Source organism: Castor canadensis, chromosome 2 (assembly GCF_047511655.1).
Source record: "Castor canadensis chromosome 2, mCasCan1.hap1v2, whole genome shotgun sequence".
Lineage (NCBI taxonomy): Eukaryota > Metazoa > Chordata > Mammalia > Rodentia > Castoridae > Castor > Castor canadensis.
The window spans coordinates 164,984,659-165,002,413 of NC_133387.1; the positions used below are offsets into that span (position 1 = coordinate 164,984,659).

General features: G+C 43.5%; 1 protein-coding gene across 5 annotated transcripts in view; it reads right to left on the bottom strand.

The window, feature by feature from the left end:
* Positions 1-372: 372 nt before the first annotated feature.
* The window catches only part of LOC109676529 (neurotrimin), a 926,115-nt gene continuing 908,732 nt past the window's right edge, over positions 373-17,755 (bottom strand). For 2 of the 5 annotated variants that reach the window (XM_074066323.1, XM_074066322.1), the window contains 4 exons: positions 15,855-16,006; positions 12,809-12,844; positions 7,464-7,496; positions 373-1,361 (listed from right to left, as the gene is read on the bottom strand). In XM_074066323.1, the coding sequence (XP_073922424.1) occupies positions 1,261-1,361; positions 7,464-7,496; positions 12,809-12,844; positions 15,855-16,006 (322 nt within the window). In that variant the 3' untranslated portion in view covers positions 373-1,260. The remainder of the gene's footprint in view (positions 1,362-7,463; positions 7,497-12,808; positions 12,845-15,854; positions 16,007-17,755) is intronic. The other 3 variants (XM_074066325.1, XM_074066324.1, XM_074066326.1) reach the window with 3 other exon arrangements.

Here is a 17,755-nt window from a genome sequence, read left to right on the forward strand (position 1 = left end):
CACCTGGAAAGATTCTGCGCCTGGTATTAGCTGTTGTTCTTTTCACTTTTTATAAGTCTCTGACATGTATATAACCCAAGAAAATAAAAAGGCAGGAGCTGATTACACAATAACCAGTAAACTCTATCATCTTTTAGAAGATCAACACACAGCTAACGCCATATACAGCATGCAGTAATGTCTGAGAAAGGACCCTGCTGAGAAACAAAATGGCTAGAACTCTAACAAAAAAAATATATGCATATATATACTGTATAATATATGTCATTAAAAGAAGCATAGCCAAGAACCCAAGATACAGTGCAGACCAACTTTCCATTTCTAAACAGTATGTAGACAGCATAGTACTGTCTGCATGGAATGCCAGGATAAGGAGGACTCTGACGCGCTGGTGGAAGTGTTGGTTAAATTGGATGTGTTTTTGGTGGATCTGTCAAATCCTCACCAGGTGGTTAATGCCTGGTGTGTGGTCCACCAGTTGTAAACCTAGGTAAGAAGTACACTATTCATTCTTAATGTTTAACAAACACACTTATTTTCACCCCTCTCATGTGTGTATTTTTTAGTTTTGTCTTGTTTTTTTTTTTTGCACTAAGTTCTAGACTCATATCAGAAAATATAATTAATAAAATTAATAATGAATCAGAATCCCTTATTATCCATGATGTCCATGTAGTAAAATGAAAAAAAAAGTGAAACATCTTTTGTGACTCTTGTTTGTTGGATTGTTGTTGCTGTCAGGCTGTCTTGCTTTCATTTTCTTTCTTTTTTCATTTCACATTTCATGACACTCGGCGTGGTGACACAGTCTACCAAAGGGCCAGCTACAAACGCATTTGGGCCCACATGTCCCACTCTGTGCTCATCTCTACGGACAGATGGAATTTGTGATGGCCGACTCCAGAGTGTTCCACGGGGGCACTTGGTGGGCAGAGTGGCTGAGCCCTTGCCCACCCTGGCAACTGAGAGGTCACACAGTGCAGCTTGTGGGTGGGTCCAAGCTGGGTGTGCATTCTTCCCATTTGGGAAAAGAAAGAAAACTCAGTGGTACCTAAATATCTGCAAGGCAATTTTCAATTTCTTTTTTTAAACTTTTTTCTTTCCCAAAGTATTCTTTGTTTCCCTCCCTCAAATTTCTGTCCCATTAGCTGTGATTCTCTGAATTTCATTTGATTCTGACTTGTTGCTGTCGTGTGGCCGTGCTGCAGTGTTGGAGATGCGGTAGCGGCAGCTCTCCCCAGTGGGGAAGGGGTGCTCACATCAAAATTTGAGAAGCAGGTGTAAGACCAGAAGAGGGAGGAGCCAAATGCAGCCTGCCCTCCTCGACGTCCCATTGTTCACCTCACTGACAGCTCCTGGGCCTGTGGGGAGAGAACACATGTGTCATGAGCTGCCTGCTATGAAATAGAACCCGCCCTCCCCACAAGTGGCCTGGACTATTGGCATCAGGCATTGCCTTTGCTAAGATGTCCCTCTAAGTGGAGTGTATGGTGTTTACAGCTCCAGAATTTTCTCCAGCTCCAATCCCATGGACACACATTGTGCAAGGGAAGACCTCTCTTGCAAGGAGAGACCAAGTATGTCCGGGTGGCCGTTACTTCTTTGCTGAGGCATAACATGCTAAGGTCATGGCCTAGGTTCAAGGTCAAAAAGAAAGTACAGATGAAGAAATACCCTATGTAGAGCTTCAATAAAGTTGTTTGCCTCATCACTCAGCCCCTCTGAGCTCTGCCTGCCTTAGACACTCACAGAACCCTCCAGGTGTTCAACCTGCTGTTAAGGAAAGGACCTGTTGGCCAATACAATCTGTCTGCCTCCTGCTGCTGCACTGCAAGCACAGAGGCCATTCTGTCAATCACCCTGTCTTACAGCAGGCGCTGGGCTCCACCTGGAACACTTGACCTCTTTCCCCATCCGGACAAGGCAACAGCAAACTTGGTTCATGTATCACATGCTTAAAAGGCCCAAAGCAGTCCACATAGGGTGAGGTAGGACCAAGCAAGGAAACAGGAAGCCCTCTGCTATGTGACATGGATATAATGAGGGACTTACGTGGACACTGGGGTTTAGAGGCTGCCTCAGGATATGCCTGTGGGGTAGGGGACATGAACAAGACATTTCTCTAAGGGGCACATATGGCCTGCAATCAAATACTCTTTGAGATGGAGCCAAACACAAGACACAGGAAAACTGCAAGGTCAGAAAAACTCCCCAGAACCTTCTTTATGGTTCTCAAAAAAGAACAAGGGCTACTTGGCCCTTGTGGCCAAGAACCCTCATGATAAATGGAACACTATCTAACTTTGGATTAAGGACCTAATGAACTGGAATAACTACTTGATTGGACCTATTCTGGTGTCCTTGTTGCGTGGAATTTAATGGCGATTTTTCAAGTTGGTGGTCACACTCCTTCCAAGTCCCTCACAGGGAGAGGCACGATGAACAGAACCACAGAGCCTGTCTGCCTAACTTGGAGGCTCAGTGCCTGAGTTACTTCTGGTTAAATCAAATCAGAATCAAACTGCATTTCTTTATTTCACATGGTATCACTCTGTCAAATCCTAGAACTTCTGACTGGGTTACTGCTCATAGGATTTTCTTTCTTTTTTTTTATTCCTTTTTTTTATTATATTCATATGCACATACAATGTTTGGGTCATTTCTTCCCCCTTCCCCCCCACCCCCCCGCCACCTCCCTTACCTGCTTACTCCCTCCATTACCCCCCCAACCCCTCGCTACCAGGCAGAAACTATTTTGCCCTTATCTCTAATTTTGTTGAAGAGAGAGTATAAGCAATAATAGGAGGGCCCAAGGGTTTTTGCTAATTGAGATAAGGATAGCCATACAGGGAGTTGACTCGCATAGATTTCCTGTGCATGTGTGTTACCTTCTAGGTTAATTCTTTTTGATCTAACCTTTTCTCTAGTTCCTGGTCCCCTTCTCCTATTGGCCTCAGTTGCTTTAAAGTATCTGCTTTAGTTTCTCTGTGTTGAGGGCAACAAATGCTATCTAGTTTTTGGGTGTTTTACCTATCCTCATACCATCCTTGTGTGTTCTTGCTTTATCATGTGATCAAAGTCCAATCCCCTTGTTGTGTTTGCCCTTGATCTAATGTCCACATATGAGGGAGAACATACGATTTTTGGTCTTTTGGGCCAGGCTAACCTCACTCAGAATGATGTTCTCCAGTTCCATCCATTTACCTGCAGTGATAACATTTCATTCTTCTTCGTGGCTACATAAAGTTCCATTGTGTATAAATACCACATTTTCTTAATCCATTCATCAGTAGTGGGACATCTTGACTGTTTCCATAACTTGGCTATTGTGAATAGTGCTGCAATAAACATGGGTGTGCAGGTGCCTCTGGAGTAATCTGTGTCACATTCTTTTGGATATATCCCCAAGAGTGGTATTGCCTGGATCATATGGTAGACCAATGTTTAGGTTTTTAGAAGCCTGCAAATTTTTTTCCAGAGTGGTTGTACTAGTTTACTTCCCACCAACAGTGTAAGAGGGGTCCATTTTCCCTGCATCCTCGCCAATACCTGTTGTTGGTGGTGTTGCTAATGATGGCTATTCTAAAGGGGGCGAGGTGGAATCTTAGTGTGGTTTTAATTTGCATTTCCTCTATTGATAGGGATGTTGAACATTTTTTCATGTGTTTTTTGGCCAATTAAATTTCTTCTTTTGAGAAAGTTCTGTTTAGTTCACTTGCCCATTTCTTTATTGATTCATTAATTTTGGGAGAATTTAGTTTTTTAAGTTCCCTATATATTCTGGTTATCAGTCCTTTGTCTGATGTGTAGCTGGCAAATATTTTCTCCCACTCTGTGGGTGTTCTCTTTAGTTTAGAGACCATTTCTTTTGTTGAGCAGAGGATTTTATTTCTTAAACCTTTGGCATGAATCTTTGGTCTTGGTGCGGTAGCTAAATGTAGTCCCAAGATCAACAGTCACAGGCTGTCCAACCTCACACTGGTTTAGGGTCTAGTTCACAGGATACTCAAAGCCACACGAGTGCCATTTCAAGAGAACCCAGAGAAAACTGTTGTGCTCTTTGCCCTGCAGGGGTGTGAATTCTGGACTTTACAAAACTGAAGTCATCCTTGGGGACATGGGAAAAAGGAGTATGCCTGTGAAATTCTTGAGGTCTTACATTTCATTTCCTTGCCACTTGGGACTGTTTACTAATTGTTCATGTCTTCTAAACATAGCTGCTATGTTTCTATACAAACCACCATCAGTGTCCCCACTCCTGTTATCCACAGAACTTGCCTTAGAATCAAAGGATAGAAGCCAGTCTTGGCAAGTTCAGTGGTGAGGGGCATGTTCTCTCCTCTGAGGAAATCCTTTCCCTGTGGGCCACACCAAGACCTTCCTTACCAAGACCCTGCCTGTGTTGAGGCTGAGGCTTCTAAGACAAGGACTGTGTCTGAGTCCACTTGGCCCAGCAGACTTTTGTGGGAACCCAGTTCTGGGTCTTTCCCAGACAGGAGACACATTTTGCCTTCATGTGGATGAGTCCAAATCTATCTTGCGTACCTGGCACTTGTGCTCCTGCAAGATCCAGAGATGTGGGCACATGGCTCTTTTTTTCTTTCATCTCCTCTGCTCTTCTGAACACTACCATACTTGGTTTGAAACCCACTCCCTACTCAGAACCAGCACCTCTGTCCTCTCCTTCCCAGCTCCCTGCCATGGCCAAGAAGACACCCAGTGATAAAAAATGGAAAACAAATGGTCAAGTCCCAGAGAGCACTCAGATGTTCCTGCCTTCTTTCCTACATTCCCTCCTTTCAGGCTGACCCAAAGGAGAGCCACAAGCCAGGTGCACAGCCCAGCCAGGACCCCTGTCTTGGTCACTGTGTAAGTAAAGACTGAACACCTTATTTCAGTCTGGGACTCTGCAGCTCAGGAGGTGCATGCATGATGCCAAGTGCCCCCCTGTGGGATGTCACAATGGCCAGGCAGCTCTCCCTTTGCTCAGTCACATTGCTATAGTCCCTTAGAAGCTCTGCTCCCTGCTGGGAAGCACCACAGGGAATCTGTAGACATGGGTCTTAATTCTGTGTCAGAAGACTCTTCCTACAGAAAAGAGAAAGGCCACAAGGGCCTGTGCACACACCCTCTTGCTTGTAGCCTGGACAGGCTCCTGGGGCTGGTACTCACTGTGCATGGCTATATCCAGCCTACTACTTCCTCCACCTATACATACTCCCTCACACACACTCCCACCACTCTGTCTGTCTCTGCAGTACATCCTGGACGGAGCTGGACCAAAGAAGCAGGAAACAAAGGGAGGGATTCAAGAAACCCTCTCCCCACACAGCAGGACACCCATATTCTCTCACTACAGAGCAGGACCCCACATACCCTTTCATAGAGTACAACCCTGCAAACCTTCCCAGCACAGAGCAGGACCCCCCACAACCTCCCATCACAGAAAAGAACCTCACATGCCCTCCCACAGAGCAGGACCCCTCATGCCATCCTACAGATGACAGTCTTCAGTGTCTCACCTTTCCATTCACAGAGCTCACAGGGTACGCCTGGCCACCCGCTGCCTCACCCCTCACATTTTTTCTTAGAGTAATTTTAGGGTGAGATTTCTATAATTTCAAATTGATTGTGCTGCTAATCTGAGTCCTACAGCCTTATCAGAAATGCCCGGCTTCTTGGTAGAACATAACACGTTGTGTAATCTGCTCCTTTGGGGTCTCCTCCTGCCATGCCTTCTTCTATGCCCCTTGTCCAGAGCATGTAAACGCATGTACACACATAAATTTGTGCACGTACACAGGCCAGCACCCGCTAGCCATGCTCTCTTTCTTTTCCACCCTCACACTGCTTGTGCTTGCAACTAACTAATTTCCATTCTCTGTTCTAGCTTCTATTCTGGCCTCAGTCACCCCATCCTTGATTTGGTCAGGATTGCTCTCTTGGTACCACCACCCTACATTCTAATTCTCTTTCTTTGTCTGTCAGCTGTCTTCTCCCGGGCACTCTCAAGCTTAAGAGCAGGGTCTATGTCATTGGCCACAGCAGGTATTCAATAAGTGTTGGCAGAGGACCGAGCACTGGGTCATGATGCTACATCCATGTTTCCTTGTCCTGTGCTTTTCTTTCTCTTAAGATTATACTTGGAGGAAAAAATCAAACCAAATGAGAAGCAAACTAAAAACTCTTTTCCTACCTTCTTTCCTGCTTCACCTCAATTTCCTCTCCTGGATGTCCTTACTCCATTTTGCTAACTCTATTCAGGAAAAGTCACTGAAAATTCCAGTCTCGAATGAATGTCTGCACAGAAGCTAAGCCATGCGGACAGGGGAGAAAGTGAAGTGCTTGCAGTTGGAAAGATTTATCACAGCTCCCAGTGCTACTCAGGGAGTTGCTAAGGATTACATCCCTTTCTAATAGGAGGAAATTTAACTTCAGACAGACTAAGTGGGTTTCCCACAGCCCCTTGACTAATGTCTTCATATCCAAACACACCTTTCTTCCTCATAGCTCAGAGTTGCCTGTTTGTGAACTCATGTTTTCAGGAAAGGAAGAGGGGAAAGAATGAGACTCAAGGTAGGTCCCACTGGTTAAGATGGCACCCCAGACAAGCACTGGCCTGCCCCATCCTCAGCGAGTGCTGCACTGGAGAACATTGTGGGACAAGGCCTTTTTGTCCAAGCAGGTGTGACTCACAGTTTCCTAAGATAAGAGAAAGCCCCTCTCAGAGCCAGTGCTGGCACGAGTAACAGCTTGGCCCATCTGCTTAGTGACATGGCCACCCAGATGAGGCCCCTGCTCTTCATCCAGTCACGCCTCCCCTCCACATTAGATGCCTTTATTGCCTCTATCTCATTAGAGAGCTGAAGAGGCCTAAAGAGACTAATTACAAGGACAGTTAGGGTCCTGGAGAACTGTGATGAGTGTCAATTACCCATCGTAAACATCTGTCAGGAATGAAAGCCTCAAATAAGACACATTTTATTCCTGGCCAAATGACTCACCCAAGAACCTCCCCCTTCCTCCCAGGTCCCCTCCCTCCCACCACTTCCCTTCCAGCTCCCAGTTAAAGAGAGAAGAAAGAAGGGGGTAAGGAAAGGGCAGCATGCAAGGCGAAGGTCTGAGAAGATCATTGCCTTAGAGCATTCGTGTGCAAGGAAAGAGGCAGGCCTGGCGTGGAGAAGCCCAGAGCTGGAGCTATTCTGGTCACTGGCAGGTGCTTATTAGTGCCTCCAGCAAAGATATGTTAGACTGTGTGAGTGGAAGCTACCCAAGGAGGATGTAATGCCATGGAGGGTGGGGTTAATCTAAATTAACACCAAGATGCTCAAGGTCAGGCAGGGCTCTTTCTGGGCTGCTTCCTGGGGTGAGCTGAGAAAAGAAGGCCTCTTGAAAGAAGGTGAAGAGTTTTACAAACCCCAACCCACCCAGGCAGCAGCTGCCTGAGAAATAAATATACCAACCTTGCCAAGGGGTCAGGGCTGTAGTTTTCACTTCTAAAAGAAATTAAAAACAAGCCACTGTTAAGGCAGAAAGTAGTTGGAGGCGCTTCCTTTGCCCTCACATGGTTTTAGAAATTAAGCTGGTGTTTCTGGCCCAAGAGCTTCCCCATGACTCTTGCACCTGCCTCTTGATGTCCTGATCATAGTCCAGCACTCATAGTGACCCTCTTTGGTATTCTGGGGCAGCTAGACATGAACAGCAGGCCAAGGAAGGGTGTGAATGATGGGAAGAATCGACCACAGACTGAAGCAAAGCCAGAATATCCAGGTGGTCTTAGTAGGAGATTCCCTACAGGTTTGCAGCCTAAGGTGTCAAGACAAAAATCTCTGTTTGGATCAACTTTCTATTGTCATCAGACTACCCATCAGACTAACCTCTAGTTACTAAAATTTGCGGGTGTTAACTTTAAAATGGACTGCTATAGAAGCTTGAATGTAGGTTGCCCATGCTAGGTTTGAAACCAAAATGTTTGACTTGCATTTAGCCATGCATTTTAGAAACACTGGTGAGTTTGCTCCCAGGTGCCAGAGGAAGCAGACCCTCTGATATTTGACTTCTATTGGCTAGTCAGCCAATCCCATGCTGGACCCACAAGACTTCCTCACTCTGGGCCATCTGAGGCAGGGACACCCACACCTGTGCTGCTCATTTGTACTTGTTGGCATCCCTTGTAGACATGCCAGGATGCCAGCTCCTTTGTTGAAAGATACCCAGTTCACCAGCTCCAAGCTCTTAGAACAACCCACAGAGCCTCCTCACCTTTTCTGAAGATGGCAGGTGTCTTGTCTGGCCTGAATTTGTAATGATCTCTAATCTTTTACTTCCCTTTTTAGAGCTAGGGGCTTCTGCAGTGGCTCACCTGAATCTAGACAGGGTGTGAAATGTCATAAAAGCCTTTGCATTAAAGTGATATTTTGGGAGTCTATGTTCTCTGTGCCTAAGTCCTCACATACAGAAACTCGGTCTAGATATAGGGCATCCTAAATGCAATTACAATGTTTGTTCAGAATTATATGCACTCAAACTCTAATTCTATGATGTACCTGTTGATGTAAGTAGACATTAGCAACCCTGAGAAGCCATTCTAAAGATATAAAGATGTAAGAGATCAACCGCCAAATGTTTTGCAATTGAAGGAAGGTCTGATGTGAAACTAGGATGACAATGAAAAGTCAGCTGTGATGGTACCATGTTGTCTGTGTACTTAGCAAGGACAGTTGTTCAAATGTTTGCTGGACTCTCCAAACCAACCCAGAAACTAAAGAATATCTCCCTGTTCACAGAAGGAGGAAGGACAGTCAGAGAGACTTGCAGCAATAAAGCAGTAATACAGCTTTTGCCTCCAAGCCAAAGCAGTGCAAATGTCAGGTATGCATGGTGGAGGATCACCCACAGTGGTGGTGGTGCTGTTTCAGTCAGGGCTGTAGGAAGGGCAGAGGAAAGTTTCCATTTGAAGTATAGACTAATGGAAGGCACAATGCTGCTTTAGCTTGGTACCAGTAGAGGTTTTCTATACAGCAAATGTCTAAACACTTCAGCTCAATTGTTCTTATCTAGCTTTTCCCAGAATCTCCAACACACTGTCCTTAAAAGAAGGTCAACTCTTCTGCATCCACAGAGGTAAAGAAAAATTTGACACTCTTCCTTGACCATAGTTAGAATTTATTCTCGGGATTTCCCAGGTAACAAAGTGTCAACTCTTCCTGGTAAACAAAGTGTTTGTTTTGTCCTTGCTTATCACACAAAGGGGAAATGCAGACATGATGTTCCTTCCTTCCAGCTCATTCTCTTTCTTTTGGCACCAAGAATATTGACACAGTCCTCTAGGCCATGATGATATGCTATGGGTTCAAGTTTCCAGAAGTAAAACTTGGTGCAAGACTTTAAAGTCAGTTCTAGCCATAAACTCAAGTCTTTAAGTCTTTAACTGATCATCTTAGCTGTCAAGAAAAGAAATAATCCCTGAAAATCCAAGGAAGTATTTTCTTCAGCAGGACCTTGGCTAAAATTTAACTTATCTCTTCATTAATGATACATTAACAAGAAGCCAGGTAGAGTAGGACAAAAATGGTCAAGAGAAAGACAAAAGGAAGGGAAGGAAGGAAGGAAAGAAGGAAAGAGGAAACAGGAAGAAAGGAATGAAGGAAAAAAGGAAGTAAAAGAAAAAGGGAGGGGAAGGGAAAGGAGAAGGAGAAAAAATTGAAAAAAGGACCCCTTATGCATGTTCGAAGTCTCCAGTCAGTCAATATTCAGCATCTCTGCTCAATCCAGAAGGGATTTTTTTTTCCCATAGCTGAATCTTTTCTACTCATAGCTGAGTTCAAGTACTCAGATAAATTCAGGACTACTGTCTAATGCTAATAGGCACGGGAGAACTAGGTGAAAAGGGATACTCAATCTTCAGGAAAGAGAGTAAGGGATTTATTTTTGCAGTTTGTTATTTTGACATCACATGTCATAGACATTCTAACTGCTGGATGCCTTGGTGGCTTGCCTGATTAACTATCTTTAATCCTCTGCAGGGAGGAACTGATTATCTTTTTTGTTGCAATTGTTTCTTTCTGCTATCTAGAGTCTATTTTAGTTTCCCATTCTTAGTAAATTGGTTTGATGGTCACTGTGAGGTTCACACACATTAATCAGCCAACCTTTCCTAGTCCACTGATAACATCAAATCTGATTTAATACCTAGAAGATAAAAGACAAGAGCCTGTGGAGGGGAAATGAGCAGCTCTGGAGCCGCTGAGCTTGCAGCGTGGGCCCCTCACACTTGCCCATGCAGAAGTTCTGTGAGAGATGGTGGCATAGCCCTGAGTCCTTATTTATCACTGAGAGAGACTTATGCTACCAAATATTAATACTGGTATGTGACATGCAATCTGTTGTGTTTGCAAAAGAGAAGCAGAGAAATACTTCAAGGGTGGCAAAAAATGCTGAGGAAGAACAAAATTCTCTTATCAAAATCCTTCTACACCATCCAGATATTAGGTAGCAAAATAGCTTTGAACTTCTCTTAAAACCAAGAGTTTCCTGTCAGTGGAGAGCCACATATTCACATAAATCTTTCTAGTGTTTCTCAGATAAGATGAGTATACATTGGAGGTGCTGCCTGAGAAAATAGGTACCTCTCGATTCTATTGCAGACTAGCAAAGGAAAGAGGAAAACAAACACAGTGTGCCCAGATGCAAGATTGGTTTCCACAAAAGTATTCTTGATTGTACAATGGAGTTCTGAAGCTATCCTGAAGACCACAAGAAGTCAATTGTCAGAACATTCCAGATGTCTACAATGTATCACTTCTGCCCTGACCCATTCCCTACACCCTATAAGAAGTTTCCTAGGATGAGGGATTGAATACCCAGAGGATTAGAGAAAAATGTTGGCAGAGAGATCTTCTCACAAAATGACAGTGAGGTAGCCCAGCTCTGTCTCAGCAGGTGGATTTTGATAATAACTTCCCTGGCTCCCAGTCCCATGCTTATCCACCAAGGAAAATGATCTTCTTATATTTTTGTCTTTGGTTGATTTTGTTGCTGACAACTTTGGTGTGGAGTGATGTTCCTCATCAGTTGAGTACAACCTCATTAAATATTAGCTGCTTAGAAACTGCTATCTAAGTTTGGCATGGTAGCACATGACTGCAATCCCAGTAGTCTGGAGGCTCAAGCAGGAGAATCTTGAGTTTCAGGCCAGCTGGGACAACCTAATGAGACGCTGTCTCAAAACACCAAACAAACACACTGCTATTTCCTCTTAGAACAAAGCTCTAAGTGTCAGAATTAGGTTTATATCTTCTGAAAGCCCATCCATTGAGTCATCTGTTATAGTGTCAGTCCCTCACTTCCTTCTGCTATTTGTGTTAGTACTTTTTTACTGTCTCTATTTTAGATCTGTGAACATACCTCATACCAGGGTTCAAAAACATAAGCTGAATTATAAGTTGAATCTGAATATATCCATTGACTTTCCTTTTCCTTCATCATTGTTTTATTTTCCTTTCATGGTTTATCACCATGTTACTATACATAACTACGGTGAATAATGCAGCCTTGACTCTTTTCATGACAACAGTATTTTTCCTCATCTGTCGTACAGCTCCCCCTGTAATTCATTTATTTATCTCTCTTCCTCCACCTCCCAGGTCTAATGCCATCCTCCATGATTGTCTGCACAGCCACAATGTGAATGGATGAACAGGATGGGGATTGGGTGGGGTGGGGTGGGAAGAAGGAGGTCAGAGGATAGGGCTGGGAGATGGGATGAGCCATTCCCCTCATTAACTTCATAGCAGCCCTCACACAAAGCTGTCACTGGGGTCAGCACTGTCCTTAAGAGGAGAACAGTAGCATGTAGCACAAATTTTATTCTATCCCTCAGTCCAAATGTTTTGTCATGCTCTCAATGTGTCATGTATCCTAGGCTAATAGAACTTGAGGAAATTGGAGGAGTGTCAATCAGTGGCAAGAGATTCAGGAGTCACACGTGGGTAAGGGCTCAGAGTAGAAGAGGTTGTCAAGGGGCTGGGAGAAGGATATGAGAAAGAAATGAGGTAAGGACCCCTACAGTGTTCCATGTAGGGAATGTCTAGCATGAAGGGAAATCCTTGTCTTTCAGCTTGGATCTGAAGATCCAACATGCTTAACTGGTTTCAAAACTTTTAGTGGTTTCAGATGAGTGTTGGAACAACTCTGTAAAGCATATAAGACAGATCTATTATTTTTATAAGAGGAAATTAAGTACAAATAAGGTTTAGTGAATTACCCAGGAACAGAAAAGTCCTAAAGTGTGGCTGCACGAGACATCCATAGTGGCCCCTCTGGATCATTACTTGTGGCACCGTGCCTATCTTCTTCCCTTGGAGAACCTGTGAGCAGCTTGAGACATTTGATGGAATATTTAGCTCATCATGAATGTGTCTGATGTGTTGTTGAGGGACCATCAGAAGGACTCTTGTCAGGAAACTGCTCAGTTGGTTGCAGTTGTCTTCCTAGGGGCTCAGATTTACTATCTCAATCTTTTTGCCTTCATGCTGATCTCCAGGTTTGAGATTTTAATTCTTTCTCCCCACTCCCTCATCCCCCAGCCTTCCTGGGACAGTGTGGCCAGCAGATTAGTAGAGAAGAGAGCTGTGGTTGGAGCTTGACCAGATCTTAATACCCTCCTTAAACAACCTTCTACCACCACCTTCTGAGAATCTTTACAGCTAGGAATGCTGGGTAATACACAGCAGGGGAAAGGGAGAGGAGTGGGGGCCCTGGGATTGAGGGGAGGGCAGAGAAAACATAAAGCAAGGGGGATACTGACCTTGCAACAAAGTTGAGCTTGTAGGCTCATTTAGTTCTAAATCGGGTGAGGGACATACAGGAGAGAAAAATGAAAACAAACACATATATTATATACAGTAGCTATATATTTGTCATATATAGTTTGTATACTGCCTCTCACAAGCATTTCTAGATGAATGGATAAATAAAGGAAGACACAAAACCAAAGGTGGTAGGACAAGGTGCAGCAAAGGATACAGTGAAATGCTTTATTTATACTACATGGATGGATGGCTGGGAAGGGAGGGCACAAGCCACTTAATGTGTTTTTCAGTGTAGATGGATTCACTCTTAGCTTGTGCTGAGCTGAGATACTGATGTGACAACAGAGGACCAAAGCCCCTTTCCAGGTGAGATTCCCCCCCCCCCCCACAGCCTTACCCCCATTGTTTCACCTTGGGAGACCAAGTTCAGGAATGTCTGATCCTATGACACCATGATTGGAACAAGGTCTCCCTGGAGAACTATGATTCAGAAATATGAGAACAGAAATCTCAAGTTCACTGCCAGCTCTGTGATCCCAGATATCAGGTGCTCAGAGACCCTTTGGTTTGTGATGGGAAGAACCACCCTGCTCCTGTTTGGCTTAAGTACCGCCAAAAGAAATTGATCACAATGGAAATTTCCTATTCCAGCTTCCTCACTTTTCAGTGTCATATGAAAAGACTATGTAGTTTACCTATGAGTTGGTGACAAAATGATGACAATTTAGCTGGTTTTCTTTAACCTTATGACAGAATGAACTTCATTATGAATGTTGTATATTCACATAAAATAAATGCTGCTTTCCAGTCTGCCCAAGTCTACTTGATGGCTCTTAATGGAAAATGACATGGAAAATTCCCTGATAAATTTGTATTTGTCACAAGGCCTCATTGACAGTGAGCCTCAATAATGAGCTTAAGAGCTACAGTAATGTCTGGACTAGACTTGGCTCCAGCCAAGGGGCTGGAAATGTTTATCTTAAACATTAATGGAGTTTCAATAATTCCTGAAGAATACACCCATATAGCATTTTTGTGTTGGGCTCCTCAGGAATGGTCTCTCAACCTAGACTGAAAAATGGCATTGGTTTCTGATGCATGCAACTCAAAAAATGTGTAAACCTGAATCTTAGAGATTTAGAATGTTGCAGCTCTGAGATCTCCTGCAGTAAGAATATCCCCACCATATATCCTGTTCATCTTTGTTTGACCCAGTCCTTCTAAACTTATTTGCAAAGCTACCATCACTTTATAATGCACTTTATAGAGAGGCCTGGACTCCAGAGAGCTAGCAATAGCAGGAAAATTCCAAAGATGCACAGGGTGAATGCTCTCAGACCAATGGGTGAATGAAGGGAGGAGAAGTTGTAATTGCCACACATGGGTCTGCTGAAAAGAGCATATTTGTGACACATTCTCCACTGCTTTTCTTGTCATAAATGCCAGGTATTTCACTCTTGAAATGTCTGCTGTTTCTCCCTACTCTGATCTTGAGATGGCTTAAGGGGAAGATGCCAGGGAATTAGACTGTAGTGATAACGTCAATGGCAAAACCATTTCATGCTTCCAAATCAGAAGAGAGAGATCAAAGAAGGAGGGAGGCTCTTTACAAAACTGAGGACTGAAGTAGCTGCAGAGCATGAAATGGGAGGGGGCTGAGGGATAAGATTCACCAGGCATGGGAGGATTGGCCCGTTCCTTTCTAATTCTGGTTCTCTGGGCATGCAGACAGACACATGCCCCAAATCCAAAAAGTCCTGACAAATGAGAGGAGCACTTGTAACTATCCCTGTGCGAGAGATGCCAGACAGATCAATCACTCTAATCACAGATCTGCCCATTCTGAGCTGTGGACTCAGGGGTCAAGGGCAGCCTTCCCTTTCCCAGACCTCTCAGATAAAGCTGGGCGTTATTTCATGTGTGGAATAGGAGGCTGGGAGGATGTTATTTGGAAGTAGAGATGGCAAGATAGAACATGCACTGTCGTCAAGGGCATCCAGCAAGAATTTATGTTCATGCCAGTTGTCTGTTAAATTTGCTCCCTCCACACCAATCACATTCGAGAGTGCTTCTTAACATGGGACTTTGGGGGAACTGATTTGAGAAATTCCAAACTCACTGAACTTGATGGAGTATGGAGTAATTTGCTCAAAAGGGAACCAGAAATTAATCATGTAGCCTATAGGGAGGATATGCATCCATCAAAGGATTAAAGCCATCGCCAGACTCCTGGAGTCCTGCTTGATGACAGACAGGAATGCAGGCTCACTTCTGAATAGACACTGCTCACTGAAGGGTGGGATGCAGGGATCTGCCGGAAGCTTGTTTACTCGCTTCTGGTACCAGTATTGTCAGATATGAAATGAAAGCACACAGCTTTGCTTTTACATATTAGTCCTTTGATAAATAGCTGTTTAAGGAATCAATTCATGCATGACTATGTGGCATCATTCCAGATGAGAGTGTGGATGGACAAATGTCTTACCCAGTCTCTGCATATCCACTGACACAAATGGGGGAAATACTCATTTTCTATCTTTCTTATCTTTTTCCTTCTGAAGTTAAATTTATTAAGGATACCAAGGCCTGTGATTCTACTTTTATGGATATAATTCTGATTCTCTCATGTCCCAAAGGCTGGGAAAAGTTCCAGAAAAGAGAACATGTTATATTAACCCAGTGAGCTTGTATTAAAATATTAGGTGCTCTTCCTGGCCTCTTTATTATTATACCCAATTATAATCCCCAAGTCAGTTTAGGAGACATCACCAATGGGGATAAGTGTCATTTTTGGCACCTCAAAGTTGTCCTTGTCTCCTGTTTTAGGATTTTTGTCATTATAGACTGAAATGAACATTCTTTTTCCATCCCCAATGCATACTTTCATATATGCACGAGTTCCCTTCTCTCTCTCTCCCTCCCTCTGCCTAAGTCACTTCTGATACTCTTCCTTCTAGACCCTCCTTCCCAGCTTCTCCCTTCTGGCAACACTTCCATCCCACTTCCCACTCTCTCAGTGTCCAGCTCAGGGCACAGTCTCACCAAATAGCATGATGCTGGCATTGGTGTGGCCCAACTTGTTGGAGGCCACGCAAGTGTAGTTCCCATAGTCATGTTCTGAGACATTGAAAAAGATGAGTTTTGAGAGGAAAGGCCTGTTTTCCACTTTGACTCCCTTCTTTCCTTCAATCAGTCTAAGGCAAAAAAGAGACAAAACAAAAAAAGGAGGTAGTTAGTTTCTCTCACAGACACTGGAATTAATAATTTTCTCATCATTGCCCCATATGACGTCATCATGACCATATTTCTTCTACTCAATGACACCATATGTTCATACAGGATGACCTATGACATGTATTTCTCTATTACTCTATCTGTGTCTAGTGATACTCTTTTCAAGATATCTTACTTTTTTATTCCCATATTTAAGTTCCCTGAAGCCAGGTGCATCCTTTTTTCCTTGCTTTCCAAGCCTGTCAGCCACACCACAACAAATACAATGTGCCAACTATGTGACACTCAGAACAATGTCATTCACATAATAGAAGCTAGAAAGCATGGACTTATTTGATGCTGCTGATGGTGATAATGAAGACAGTGATGTTGATGATGATGACAATGATGATGATGAAAAACTCAAGCTTCAAAGAGAAGAGTGACCTGAGGGGTTTGAAAGAACAATGTTTTGTAAGCACCTAGGCAATAAAATTTCTTGTTAAGCACTTGAGGCATTCTATCAATAAGACATAATTTTTTTGGCTGTGAAGAGGAAAAGAAGTCAGAGATTATTTTCTTATCATGAGAGCCTGAGGGGCTGGAGAAGAGTGATCTCAGAGTACCACAGGGGATCAATCTAGGAGAGATTCAAAGTTCCTAAGTATGTGACTTCATAGTGCCAGGTCAATAATCCATTATGACAGGCCAATATGCCACAGGGCTCATATTGGTTATAGAGACCACTAAAGAAATGTTATAGATAGTGAGTGGGAGGAGGGAGTCGTACTTACTTATAGAAACATGGATTTCATTCCTGGGCAGATAGAGACAGTAAAGTGAAAGGAGCAGTAGGAATCAGAAGGGCCATTTCCTCTACCTTAAGAGGTTGTTAGGTAATTATAACTATGGATCTACATTAGAATTTGAGACAAGACCTTTTATTTTTGAAAAATTCTAAATTTTAATAGAATGGACCTTAATCCAATTTTTTGCTTTCTCTGAAACAATTTGTATTCCTTGCCTAGACGCTGATTATATCCTTCAGGAAAGAGAAATACTACTGAGAGACAAAACAAACAAACAAATGTACACCAAACAAACAAACACAAACCTTCATTATGAAGGCTAGCAGGAAATATGGACAAAACCTCAGTTGCCTATTTAGGACTGGCTGGAGCAGGCCTGGCTGTGAGTACACAAGTCAAGTGGGTACATGTGGGGAAGGGCACAGAGGTGTGTGTTGGGGCAAATGGCTGGCCCTGCAATCATCAACTCAAGAAAGACGATATTTAAGGCAGAGATAGAAAGCGGAGCTAAGGAAGACAACAATGAGAAGATGCTTTGGTGACTATCAAATGTCATTCTGTGTAATGCATTTTTCTTGAGTTAGACAAGAGGACTCCTCTCTGTCCCTGGGTCACACTATGCTTTTGGCCTAGAAGACAGCTGTTTTGTCATTGTCAGAAGTTCATCTCTGTGAGATTACAGAATGGTGTTTTCCACCCCCAGAACAAAGGGTCGCCTTAATCAGAAAAGAGAGGCAGATTTTGGTTTGAGATCTTACCCTACGTGCGTCCAGGGAAGTGAAAAGGTTGGTTAGTTAGTGGGGCTTGTCACGCTTTTCATTATGTAGATTGTCCTCTGTGAGCCTTCCTCTCTCAAAAGCTAGGGGCAATGAACTGACTTGAGTCCACTGACTATGTCACTGAAACGCTCACACTGTGGAA